This window comes from Jaculus jaculus, chromosome 16 (assembly GCF_020740685.1).
Source record: "Jaculus jaculus isolate mJacJac1 chromosome 16, mJacJac1.mat.Y.cur, whole genome shotgun sequence".
Classification (NCBI taxonomy): domain Eukaryota; kingdom Metazoa; phylum Chordata; class Mammalia; order Rodentia; family Dipodidae; genus Jaculus; species Jaculus jaculus.
Genome location: NC_059117.1, coordinates 46,794,303 through 46,807,727, shown reverse-complemented (window position 1 = coordinate 46,807,727; position 13,425 = coordinate 46,794,303). Strand labels below are relative to the sequence as shown.

At 43.9% G+C, this 13,425-nt stretch overlaps 1 protein-coding gene across 2 annotated transcripts in view; it reads left to right on the top strand.

Moving 5' to 3' along the window:
• The first annotated feature begins 8,451 nt into the window (after positions 1-8,451).
• Positions 8,452-13,425, top strand: part of Sfmbt1 (Scm like with four mbt domains 1) — a 303,481-nt gene continuing 298,507 nt past the window's right edge. For both annotated transcript variants that reach the window (XM_045135994.1, XM_004652748.2), the window contains exon 1: positions 8,452-8,540. In XM_045135994.1, the coding sequence (XP_044991929.1) occupies positions 8,478-8,540 (63 nt within the window). In that variant the 5' untranslated portion in view covers positions 8,452-8,477. The remainder of the gene's footprint in view (positions 8,541-13,425) is intronic.

The window sequence follows — 13,425 nt, the reverse complement described above, 5'->3', positions numbered from 1 at the left end:
GTGAGAGGCTTGCTGTTATGCCCATGTCCTGAGAATTTGTGCAGGGTTGCATTGCATAGAAATGGACTGGTGTGAGCAGAATGATATGGTACAGAAATGAAATTTTGGGGCTGAAACTGCTGCTCATTCAGCTGCAATTCTACGAGAGATTACAACCTTTGGAATTGAGTCAGCTGACCTGCACTGGGGCAACAGGAAGAATGTTGACTCTTTTGAAGGGATCTGAGTGCTCAAGGAGTATCCTGTTCTTCAAAGTCTGCTTTATTTCCCCCTTTATTAACAAATTGGCACTCTACCTGGTATTGTAGAGTATAAGAAATGCAGGAAAGAAAGGGTCATTGAGTTGCATCATGGTCTTGTGTTTTGGAAATGGCCATGGGCAGTGTAAAGCAGGTTTGCTGGATGCCTGCATGGAGTCCTGGTGGAGCTGTGAGGATGAACTGTGGATTGCAGTGTAGACCCAGTGGAGATGTCGGGACCACAAGATGGCTTCCAAGGAGAGCTGCTGGCCCTGAATGAAGTTTTCCAGGGCTGTGAGTAGTCAAGCTGTAGGGGAAGAATTGGAACTCCAGAGATTTGCTGCTGGTTGGAATTTTCAGACTTGGAGATTTGTCATTGACTGGAGATTTTGGACTTGGAGCACAGAGTTTTATGTTTGCTCTGGTTGTTTTAAATCTTGTATTGGTTGAATAGTTCTTCACTGTGCTCAGTGCCATCTATTGCAGTGTGACTGTTATTCTGTGCCATTATGGTTTTTTTTTTTAATTTTTTGATATTATGGCTGTTAAAGTATCTCGAATTGTGGGGATGTTCAAACATCATAAGGATTGATAAAACTATAGGGACTTTTAAAATTGGACTGAATGCATTGCATTTTACATCATGGATGATTATCAGTTTATGGGGGCCAAGGGTGGAATGTGGTGGCTTGATTCAGGTGTCTCCCATAAACTTAGGTGTTCTGAATGGTAGGTTCCCAGCTGATGCAGACTTGGGAATTAATACCTCCTGGAGGCAATGTACTGTTGGAGATGGGCTTATGGTCCTTTTGCCAGTGTTTGGCTCACTCTCCTGTTGCTATTGTCCACTTTATGTTGGCCAAGGGGTGATGTTCTCCCTCTGCTCATGCTATCGTTTCCCCTTGCCATGATGGAGCTTCCTTTTGACTCTGTAAGCCAAAATAAACCCTTTTTCTTCCCACAAGCTGCTCTTGGTTGGGTGACTTCTGCCAGCAGTGTGAACCTCACTGCAACAGGGGAGAGAGAGAAAATTGACAGGCCAGGGCCCCAGTCACTGCAATTGACTCCAGGCACTTGTACCACCTAGTGGGCATTTGTGAGCTTGCACTTGTTTCATCTTTGTGCATCTGGCTAATGTGGGATCTGGAGAGTCGAACATGGGTCCTAAGGCTTCACAGGCAAGCACCTTAACTGCTAAGCCATCTCTCCACCCTCCCCCCTGGCTTTTTTTTTTTTTTTTTTACATGGATTCTGAGAGTAATTTTCAGGACCTCATGCTTGAAGTCAAGCACTTTAATGATTGCGCCATCTCACTAGTCCCTGTCTTTTTTGTTATTGTTGACTTGTTTCACTATGTAGCCCAGGCTGGCTTTGAACTTGTTATTCTTCTGCTTCAGCCTCCCAAATACTGGCATTATCAGACAAGTACAAGTCTCCATATTTCTGGCACATAGTTGGGCTGTGAGGACAATGATGTTGACCATGTGTCCTTGCAAACTGAGGCATGATTCAAGAATTTCTGACAGGTCAGGAGATCTGAGTTGGTGAAAGGACGGACAGATTGATCCCAAGGGGCTAGGGTGAGACATGAAGGCCAGGGTAGAGGGGCTGGGGGATATGTCTAGGGGCCTTTGGCTTTGAGGTCACAAAGGACTGTATGTAGAGGCATCTCTGCTTCTTCCTGGGGGTATGACCTGGCACAAATTGGGAGTGACCTCAATGTCTGGTTCTTTTTCTTTTCTTTCAGTTTTTTGAGGTAGGATCTTACTTTAGCTCAGGCTGACCTGGAATTCACTATGTAGTCTCAGGGTAGCCTTGAACTCATGGCAATCCTCCTACCATTGTCTCCCAAGTGCTGGGTTTAAAGGTGTGCACCACCATGCCCAGCAATGTCTGTTTCTTTGCTTTTCTTTTTTCTGAGTTAGGGTCTCACTCTGGCCAAGGCTGACCTGGAATTCACTATGTAGTCTCAGGGTAGCCTTGACCTCATGGTGATCCTCCTGCCTTTGCCTCTGCCTCCTGAGTGCTGGGATTAAAGGTATGCGTCACCACACCCAGCTCCAATGTCTGCATTTTTAAAAATATTTTTGTTTATTTATTTATTTATTTATTAGAGAGTGATAGACACAGAGAGAAAGAGGTGGGGGGGGAGAGAGAGAGAGAAAGAGAGAGAGAGAGAGGGGGAGAGAGAGAGAGAGAGAGAGAGGGAGAGAATGGGTGCGCCAGGGCCTCCAGCCACTGCAAATGAACTCCAGACATGTGTGCCTCCTTGTACATCTGACCAACACGGGTCCTGGGAAATCGAGCCTTGAACAGGGGACCTTAGGCTTCACAGGCAAGCACCTAATGCTAAGCCATCTCTCCAGCCCTCGTATGTCTGTTTTTAAGTAAGGTATGTTGAGGTTAAATGTAATAACCTTTTGAAGCACCTGGTATGTGCCTGACACAAACTTCACTAATGTTAGCAGTTACCTGGGGTCACTGTGAGGGCTGGTCCAGAGCCCCTCCCTTACTCTGCCATGATCCCTGGACACCAGAAACCCCTGGCCCTTTCCCCCACCCCCATGTCCCCATGTTTGGTTTTGTCTGGTGGAAGATTCTTCTAGTGCCCACAGGGAGAAGGTTTTCTTCAGCACTTCCCAGCAGAACTGGATTAGGGGTATGGTTAAGACCATCTGACCTTTGGCCCTTCTGACCAATTCCACTTGCCTTTAGTAGGTCAATTAAGAGATGGATCTATATACTCAGTTTTGAGAGGCTTGGCTCCTTCTACCTAGTCTCAGCTCGAATGTCATTCTGGAGAAACCCACCTTAACTCCCCAACTAAAGTAGCCTCCAGGTCACATCACACACCTTCTTTACTTCAAGATAGTTGTTGGGACCTGGAATTACCCTGTGAGCTTAGTAATATAACTTCTAGCACCAGCTGGAAAGCACCTTGAGGCAGGGTTCCTTTTTCTTTTTATTCAACACAGGGTCTCTTACTCTAACCCATGCTTACCAGAACTCACTCTGTAGCCCTAGGCTGGCCTCAGCCTCTGGGGTGGCAATCCTCCTAATCAGCCTCTTGCTGAGACTAGAGGCATGTGGTGGCCATGTCTGGTGAGGCAGATACTTATCTGTATCTTAAGAGTATGTTTGGTATCTAGCACTTAATGGGCACTCACAAATACTTGCTATGTGAACAAATGGTGAGCAGAGAGACAAAGATGTACATTGATAAATTGCACAGGATAGCCTGGGTTCCAAGCCCATCCCTGCCCTCAAGAGCTTTGGGACCCTGAGCTTTGATCTCCTCATTGACATCATGAAGTCTCTGGAGACATGGATTTCAAGCCCCAACTTTCTGTGCCTTTCATAGATGTCTGCCAAGCTATCACTATAGAAAGCCTCTTTGGCTACTGTGAAGCAGAAAGCTGCCATGATAAATACAAACAGGTCTATTTTGAAATATTCTCTCAAACTGGCTGTGTCTGGGCAATGAGTGACCAATCTCGGAAAAAATTTTTTCTTCCCTTGGGACAGCCCTCCAGCATGTAATTTTGGGAACACACAGGAAACCATACACATTCATACACAAAAGCTCACATGTGCTTCCATACTCCTTCCACATACTTTCATGCCACATACCACACCACACAGCACAGATGAACACTCACATAAATGTATTCATACATTCTCTGCACATATAACTCATTTATACACCCTCACACATGCTCATACAATTGGGAACACAGAAATACAGTCACATGTATTTTTCACCCCTACATGCTCTCACACCAACTTATATATCATTAGGCTTGTAGTCACCTCCTGGAGTAGCACTCCATGCTCCTGAGCAAGCACACAAACTCAATCTGCATACATGCTATTAAATCCTACATACACAAACTCATACATTATTACACACACAAACCACACATACACACCCCACAAGCTCATGAACCCAGGCATACAAATATATTTTCACTTCTATGTGCTTACACACCAATTTGTACACCAACACACATACAATACATACTCTTACACTCATTTGCACATGCTCACATAATTTCACCTTATACATATATTCTCACACACCACCTACATCAAACACTCATACATTTTCACACATATAAATACAATAATACACATATGTGTTGTTCTATGGCCCCAGTCATGCACAAATTCATTCAATCAACAAACATGCACACATACACATTCATATACACACTTACACATTCTGCTTCCATTGGATAAGCCCCACCTCCTCCCATGGGCAGTTTTCTCCTGCTCTATTCCCTCTTGTTCTATTTATTTTTCTTAGCCATGATGAGCATATTTGGAGAGAGAACTATTTTCACCCTATCTGGAAGCATTTCCCCTTGGCCATGAGCTCAGCAGATCAGTGAGAAGACTCCTAGTACTTGTGCTGGTATGGCAAGCACTTCCTTCACTCATAGAGTTACCCCAGTCCCTAGACCACCATGATGTGAGCGTGGAGGGCTGGATACCAGGGGCAGGAGAGCTTCCTGGGATGACCTGGCAGCTTCAGCTGTGACTACTGCCTATGAAGTCCTTTCAAGGTATCCTTGAACTCGGGACTGCTTTCCACAGAAGTGGCTATGCTGCTGAGGCAGTTCACCTTCTTTATTCCTCCCATCTGATCTGAGCTTGTGGCTTTGTGTGTACCTTCCTACTCTCCAGTTTATTGGCATGCAATAAACATCCAATACATGTTGGCTGAAATCAGAAGGATTTAAACATGGATTAGCCGGGTGTGGTGGCACACACTTTTAATCCCAGCAGAGGTAGGAGGTTCACCATGAGTTTGAGTTCACCCTGAAACTACATAGTGAATTCCAAGTCAGCCTGGGCTAGAGTGAGACCCTACTTCAAAAAACCAAAACAGGCCGGGCGTGGTGGTGCACGCCTTTAATCCCAGAACTCGGGAGGCAGAGGTAGGAGGATTGCTGTGAGTTCGAGGCCACCCTGAAACTCCATTGTGAATTCCAGGTCAGCCTGGGCTAGAGTGAGACCCTACCTCAAAAAAAAAAAAAAAAAGACTAATAATTTTCTAATTTTTATTTTCTGAGTATGTAACATGTGAGTGGGGTGCACTCATGCCACAGTGAGCATGTGGAGGTCATAGTGTAATTTCAGGCATTGTTGGTCCCTGACTTCCACCTTGCTTGAGGAAAGGTAACTCTTCATTGTTCACTACTGTGTCTTCCAGGCTAGCTGGCACATGGGCTTCAGGAAATTTCACCTGTGTTTTCCTCACATCCTGCTGTAGGTGAACTGGTATTACAGATGACAGCCACAGCACCTGAATTTTATGTGGATTCTGGAGATTCAAATTCAGGTACTCATGCTTGCATGGCAAGTGCTTTATTCACTGAACCATCTCCCCAACCCATAAATATTTGAATAGATATGTCTCCAAGAAAGATATTCAAATGGCCATAAGCACATGAAAAGAGGTGCAACATCACTAGTCATTAGGAAAATGCAAATCAAAGTCACAATAAGATACCACTTCATACCCACTAGGATATCTGTGATTAAAAAGATGGGAAATAATGAGTCTTGGCAAGGATGTGGTGAAATTGGAGACTTATGCATTGTAAGTAGAAATTTAAAATGGTGTGGTCACCATGGAAAACAGCCTGTTAGTTCCTCAAATGGCTTGACATAGAGTTACCATAGACGTAGTTATTCCACTTCTAGAAAATTTAAAAAAAGAGCCTACACAAAACCTGTACACAGATGTACATAGCAGCATTAGTCTTAGCAGTCAAAGAATGAGAATAATCCAAATGTCCATGAGCTATAAATGTGGAATATCCATACAACAGAATGTTCATGTAATGAATGAAGTACATGCCTCAACATGGATGGTCCACAAAAATAGCTAAGTGAAAAACCTCATTCTGTATGATTCCATTAATATATGATATGTTTTGCTTATTTGAGGTAGAGTCTCACTATGTAGTCTTGAATGGCCTGGAACACCAGGCTGGTGTTAAACTTGAAGTGAGCTTCCTGCCTCAGCCGCCTAAGTGCTGGGATTATAGGTGTGAGTCACTACACCTGGAAAATTCATTAATATGTCTGGAATAGATCAATACAAAAGATACAAGGGTTAGCAGTTGACAGGAGTTGGACACAAAGGGGTTGGGGAGTGAACAATGAGTATAAGGTTTCTCTGGGGAGTGATAACATTTTCCTGCAATAGTATAGTGGTGATGGCTATATCTTCTGAGCATATTAAACCCACTAAAAAGTATATTAAAAGTGAGATTTGGGCTGGAGAGATGGCTTAGTAGTTAAGGTGCTTGCCTGCAAAGCCTAACAGCCAGAGTTTGATTCCCTATGCTCACATAAAGTCAGACACACAAAGTGGCACATACATCTGGAGTTCATGTGCAGTGGGTAGAGACCCTAGTGCATCCATTTTCTCTGTCTATCTTCTATCTCCCTTTGCTTGCAAATAAATAAAAAAAAATTTAAGTGAGATTTGTGGTGGGCATGGTGAGATTTATAGTACAGTATTATATTTCTTTTTTTGTTTGTTTATTTGTTTTTTGTTTTTTTGAGGTAGGGTCTCACTCTAGCCCAGGCTGACCTGGAATTCACTATGGAGTCTCAGGGTGGCCTTGAACTCACAGCGATCCTCCTACCTCTGCTGCCTCCTGAGGGCTAGGATTAGAGGTGTGCACCACCACGCCCGGCTTATATTTCAATTATATATATATTGGTTTTTCAAGATAGGGTCTCATTCATTGGAATTCACTAGGTAGTCTCTGTGAATCTCAAATTCACAGTGATACTCCTACCTCTGCCTCTCTCAGGTCCCCACACTTGTATAGCAAGTGCTTTTACCTGCTGAGCTGTCTCTTCATCCCCAAATCTTCAACCTCTGAGCTTCCTGTCTCTGCCTCCTGGTAGATGGGGGAGGTTTGCACCACTACAGTTTATACACTGCTGGGGATTGAATTCAGGGCAACCTGAATGTTAGGCAAGCAATGTGCCAACTGATTTACATCTCCAGCTGTCTTTTTTGTTTGCTTGTTTGTTTATATAGTTTTTTGAGGTAGGGTCTCTCTCTCTGTAGCTCAGGCTGACCTGGAATTCACTAGGTAGTCTTAGGGTGGCCTTGAAATCTTGGCAATCATCCTACCTCTGCCTCCCAAAGTGCTGGGATTAAAGGCATGCTCCACGACACCCAGCTTTCCAGCTGTCTTTTACAATATTTAACTTCTTTGGTGCACCCCTCCCACCCCTAGGCTGATCTGAAGAGTGAACAATCCCATATTAAAAGAAGACATGGAGTGTGGAAGCCCATGCTTGCAATCCCATCATTTGGGAGGTGGAAATGGTTATGGTACTTTAAGCTCATTTTAGACAACATAGCTGTTGCAGAAATTCTTTGGAAAGATCACTCCAACACCAGTATGAGTGAAAGTAGAAGAGTTTATTTACCGGGTGTGGGGTGGTGGTGGTGGTGGTGGTGGTGGTGCAGAGTTTGAGATAGTGTTTCAAAATAGCTCTGGCTTTGAGCTGAGATTTTATTTTCATTTTATAGTTTTCATAGCCAAGGGGAGGGGAAAGTGAACAAACAAGACGTGGCAATTTGCATATCAATCATTTCTGTAGTCAGGCCACCCTAACAATAAACTTCAATTTACTTTGTTTTAGCTTAAACTATCTTTCCCTCTGGGTCCTTTTCTGGACAGTTCTCTCTTTGGGATTTTTCCATCCGGCAACAAAGATAAATTTAGCTCCTCAGCAATTAACTCTTACAGTAATTCGGTGAATCAATTCAACTTTTAGTTTCTTTTCTACCACATAGTGAGTTCTAGACCATCCTGGGCTACATGACCCTGTTTCAAAAGCACAGCAGCTGGGCGTGATGGTAGCGCATAGGGTCGTCGCAGCACTCAGGAGTCTGAGGCAGTAGACTTGTCTAGATGGCAGTTCCCTAAAGCACTTGTATCCTCGTAAACTGACTGTATTACTTGACGAAATGAAAATATGTACCTCTATCTAATCAGCCCAAGCGCCTCAAAAGAAACAAAAGCGAAGCAAAGAAGATTAGGGGCCAAATCACGTGACTCGGCGGCTGCAAGGGCCGACCTCTCCGGCTCCGCCCCGGCGCCACCAAGCCGCCAGTCGCGGGCGAGCGTGCGGTGACGCCGTTTCACAGCGACGGGCAAAGCCGAGGGCGCTTCCTCGGGACGGCGCGGGGCTGAGGCGATGCGCAGCCAGGAGGTGCTGGGCCAGGCCGCCCGGCTGGCCTCCTCGGGGCTCCTCCTCCAGGTACTCTGCCCGGCCGGGACCGGAGCCGCAGCCGGGCCGCCCGGGCCGCGCCGCCCCGCCGTGGAGGCGCCGCACGCCCGCGCCCGGAGCTGGGACCCGCGGTGGGAGTCGGCTGAGCTGACTGCAAGCCAGCCGTCTCCCTTCTGAACGTTTTATTTCCGGGTGGCAGTAAGATAATTCCAGGTGGCAGAGGCAGGAGAGATTTTGTGTTGGAGAATCTGACATTTTTAAGTCGAGGGGTTCCTATTTTTCGGCTCACCCTTGGTCTCAAACTTCCTTCAACTACGACTCCATTGGCTTTAAGAACAGCAGTACGTACTGTGTGACCCAGGTCTAGTCACGTCCCCTTTGCAGCCTCAGCTCCTTGTTGATAAGGACTAATTTAGAGCATATGAATAAATGCACTTAATACATTACCTGTATGATAATCGCAGAAGCCGGGAATGGTGGCGCACATCTTTAATCCCAACACTCTGCAAGCAGACGTAGGAGGATCGTTGTCAGTTCGAGGCCATCCTGAGACTACATAGTGAATTCCAGGTCAGCCTGGAATAGAGTGAGACCTACCTTGAAAAGACAATTAGAGAGCTGGGGAGATGGCTTGTGTTAAAGGCATCTACTTTAAAAAACAAATACTTGGCTGTTTTTTAGGAAGGTTCTTACTTTATCCTAGTCTGACCTGGAACTCACTTTGTACCTCCAGACTGGCCAAAAATTTATAGTTATCCTCCTACCTCAGCCTACTTAGTGCTGGATTAAAGGTGTGCGCCATCACATCTGGCTCCCATCAGTTGATTTCTGCTTATTGTTTTCTCCTTTTTTTATTTTTTGTTCATTTTTATTTATTTATTTGAGAATGACACAGAGAGAGAAGGGCGCGCCAGGGCTTCCAGCCACTGCAAACGAATTCCAGATGCGTGCGCCCCCTTGTGCATCTGGCTAATGTGGGTCCTGGGGAATCCAGCCTCAAACCGGGGTTCTTAGGCATCACAGCACAGGCAAGCACTTAATCGCTAAGCCATCTCTCCAGCCCTAGTTTCTTCTTTTCAATTGTTTATTTAGTTGAGAGAGAGGTATGCCCAGGTTTCCTGCCACACATGCACCACTTTGTGCATCTGTCTTTACTTGGGAACTGGGAACTCAAAATCCCCAGCCATCAGGCTTTGCAAGCAAGAGCCTTTAACCTCTGAGTCATCTCTCCAGCCCCACCCCACCTTGTTTTTGACTTAGGGTTTTGCTATGTTCCCCACGCTGGCCTTGAACTTTATGCTTAAGTCTTAAGTGCTAGTATCACAGGAGTGTACCAGCATCCCAGCAGCTTCCATCTTAAATGAGAACAGCAATGCAGCCTCAAAGAGTCATTGGGAAGATTAGTTGAAGTCATGCCATTAAGTCCTGGTACATTACAAGTGGTTAGTAAAGGTCTGCCGTTATTGATAGTGTAATAGGTTTGAGTGGTCAGTGTAGGGAGGAAATGAAGTAATCTACATAAAGCACTTAAAATGCCTCATATGTAATATATGCTTAATAAATGTTAGCCATGTTTCATTTAACCCCAAGTTTATCTAGTTCTTGCATAAATGAGTTCAGTGCTTTATTCACAAAGTTGATTTTGCCATGTTTGATTAGACCTTACTACCTAGTAGCTTCATAGGAAGGAAACAAGCTGTAGTAGAGGGACTAGGCTAGGAATCAAATGACCTGTCAAGTTAAGCTGGGTCAGTGCTTGCTGTGTGACAGTCAAACCATCTCATTCAGAGTCTTTATGCCTGTACACAATCCCGGTTCTTTTTAAGTTTTATATAATGAATAAATGTGATTGTTTAAAACAAATGTGAAGTTCTTGATGAAAGTAAGTGGAGGCTGTGTTGTTAGTATGGTAGTACTGTGTAGGGTAAAGCTGGAGAAACCTCAGCTTCATTAGCTAAAACCTTTATTCAGACCACTTAGGAGATAGGGGTATGGCCTGAGATCTGAGGTGTCTTGGACAATGATAACCTTTTCACTTTTTATTGTCAACTTTCATAAGTATAGACAATATACCGGGCTGGAGAGATGGCTTAGCGGTTAGGCGCTTGCCTGTGAAGCCTAAGGACCCCGGTTCAAGGCTCGATTCCCTAGGACCTACGTTAGCCAGATGCACAAGGGGGCGCACACATCTGGAATTCATCTTCAGTGGCTGGAGGCCCTGGTGCGTCCATTCTCGCTCTCTCTGCCTTGTTCTCTGTCTGTCGCTCTCAAATAAATAAATAAAATAAACCAAAAAAAAAAGTATAGACAATATACCATGATCATAATCCCTTCCCACCAACCTCTTTCCCTCACCCAAATACCCATCCACTTAATCCCTTCTTTCCAACTTCTATTTTGATGTCTTCATTTTCCCCTTCCTATTATGCAGGTTTTGTGTAGGTAGTGTCAGTCACTGTATCAATCAATATCAAGGCTACTTTGTGTCCAGAAGAATGCATTATAAGCATTCCTCCTCTTTCTTTGGCTCTTACACTCTTTCTGCCACCTCTTCTGCAATGGTCTCTGAGCCTTGGAAGGTGTGATAGAGATGTCTCATTCTGTGCTTAATTCTCTGCTGTCACTTCTTACTACTATGGTGAGTTTTGACTCACCCCATTGGTCACCACTATCTGAAAAGAGAAGCTCTCTAACTGAAAGTGAGAGTAATATTAATATATGATAATAAACATAAGTGCTTAGAGGGCAGTTCTTTGGGCACCATATATGCAGTTAGCCAGACACCAGTGGTACTTTCTTCCTTAGAGCTTATGACCTCTCTAGCCATAAGCTTTTAAAAAAAAATTATTAGGTTTTCACTTCCATGCATGAGTACCCTTCTGTGGAGCCTCTCAAATGCAATCTGAGAGCAGTTGGTTTCCCCAGTGATAACTTTGTGTGTGTGTGTGTGTTTCAAGGTAGGGTCTTGCTCTAGCCCAGGCTGTCCTGGAATTCACTGTATAGTCCCAGGCTGGTCCTACCTTGCCCTCTTGAGTGCTGGGATTGAAGGTATGCATCATCATGCCTGGACTCAATGATAACTTTTTTTTTTTTTTTTTTTTTTTTTGAGGTAGGGTTTCACTCTAATCCAGACTGAACTGGAATTCACCATATAATTTCAGGGTGGCCTAGAACTCATGGTGATCCTCCTATGTCTGCCTCCCGAGTGCTGGGATTAAAGGCATGTGCCATCTTGCCCAGCTAATGATAACTTTTCTAAATGTGCATTTTAAAAATATTTAGTTTATTTGAGATAAAGAAGCAGGTAGAGAGAATGAGAATGGGCACACCAAGACTTTCGGCTACTGCTAATGAACTCCAGGAGCATGCATCACTTGTGCATCTAGCTTTACTTGGGTACTGGGAATCAAACCTGGGTCCTTAACTGCTGAGCTGTCTTTCCATCCCTAATGTGCATTTCTTTATTTTATTATCATTATTTTTAGTTTTTATTTATTTGTATGTGTGCATGTATGTGTGTGTGGTCACACCAGGGTCTTTTGCCACTGCAAATGAATGCCTGCATGGCTTTACATCATGGCTGGGGTATTGAACCTGGGCCAGTAGGCTTTGCAAACAAGTGCCTTTAACCACTGCGTCATCTCCATCTCCCCAGTTCCTAATGTACATTGCTTAATTACCACATATTTATTGTACAAAATAATGAGTTTCATTGTGGCATTTAAGTGTGTGTGTGAATTTTTTAAAATAGCCATAAAATTTAAACTTTATTTTACTTATTTTTTATTTTATTTTATTTTTTGGTTTTTCAAGGTAGAGTCTCACTCTAGCCCAGGCTGACCTGGAATTCACTATGTAGTCTCAGGTTAGCCTTGAACCCACGGTGATCCTCCTACCTCTGCCTCATGAGTGCTGGAATTAAAGGCCTATGCCACCACTTTCAGCTAATTTTTAAAATATATTTTATTTATTTCGGTGAGAGAGAGAGAGAAAATGGGTGGGCCAGGGCCACTAGCCACTGTAAACAAACTCCAGACTCATATGCCACCTCGTGCTTACATGGGTACTGGGGAATCAAACCTGAGTCCTTTGGCTTTGCAGACAAGCACCTTAACTGTTAAGCCATCTCTCCAGCTCAAATTTAGATTCCTTGAGTGCTTTAATTTAGTCTTGTGTGTTTCCTCAAGTTGCAATGCTGAACTTGAGGTAGATTTGCAATTACATTTACAAAAAGTCATATTTTTATTCATTTATCCATGTGTATGGGTGCACCAGAGTCTCTTTCCACTGCAAATAAATACAAGATTCTTGGATCACTTTTTGTTTCTGGCTTTATGTGACTGCTTGGGAATTTAACTCTGGCTGGCAGGTTTTGCAAACAAGTGACTTTAACTCCTGAACCATCTCTCTAGCTTTGCAATATATATATATATATATATATATATATATATATATATATATATATATATATATATTTGTGGTTTTTTTTTTTTTTTGAGGTAGGGTTTCACTCTAGTCCAGGCTGACCTGGAATTCACTATGTAGTCTCAGGATGGCCTCAAACTCACAATGATCCTCCTACTTCTGCCTCTGGAGTGCTGGGATTAAAGATGTGTGCCACCATGCCTGGCTTGCAATTATATTTTATTATGCAAGTTTGTTTGTTTTTTTGTATCTCGAGGTAGGGTCTCACTCTAGCTCAGGCTGACCTGGAATTCACTATGTAGACTCAGGGTGGCCTTGAAAGTGCTGGGATTAAAGGCATGTGCCATCACACCTGGCTGCAAGAATTTTTTATTAAATACTCATTTATTTGCAAACAGGGAGAGGGAGGGAGAGAGAGAGGGAGAGGAAGGGAGAGGGAGAGAATGGGTGTGCCAGGACCTCCAGCTGCTGTAAATGAACTCAAGATGCA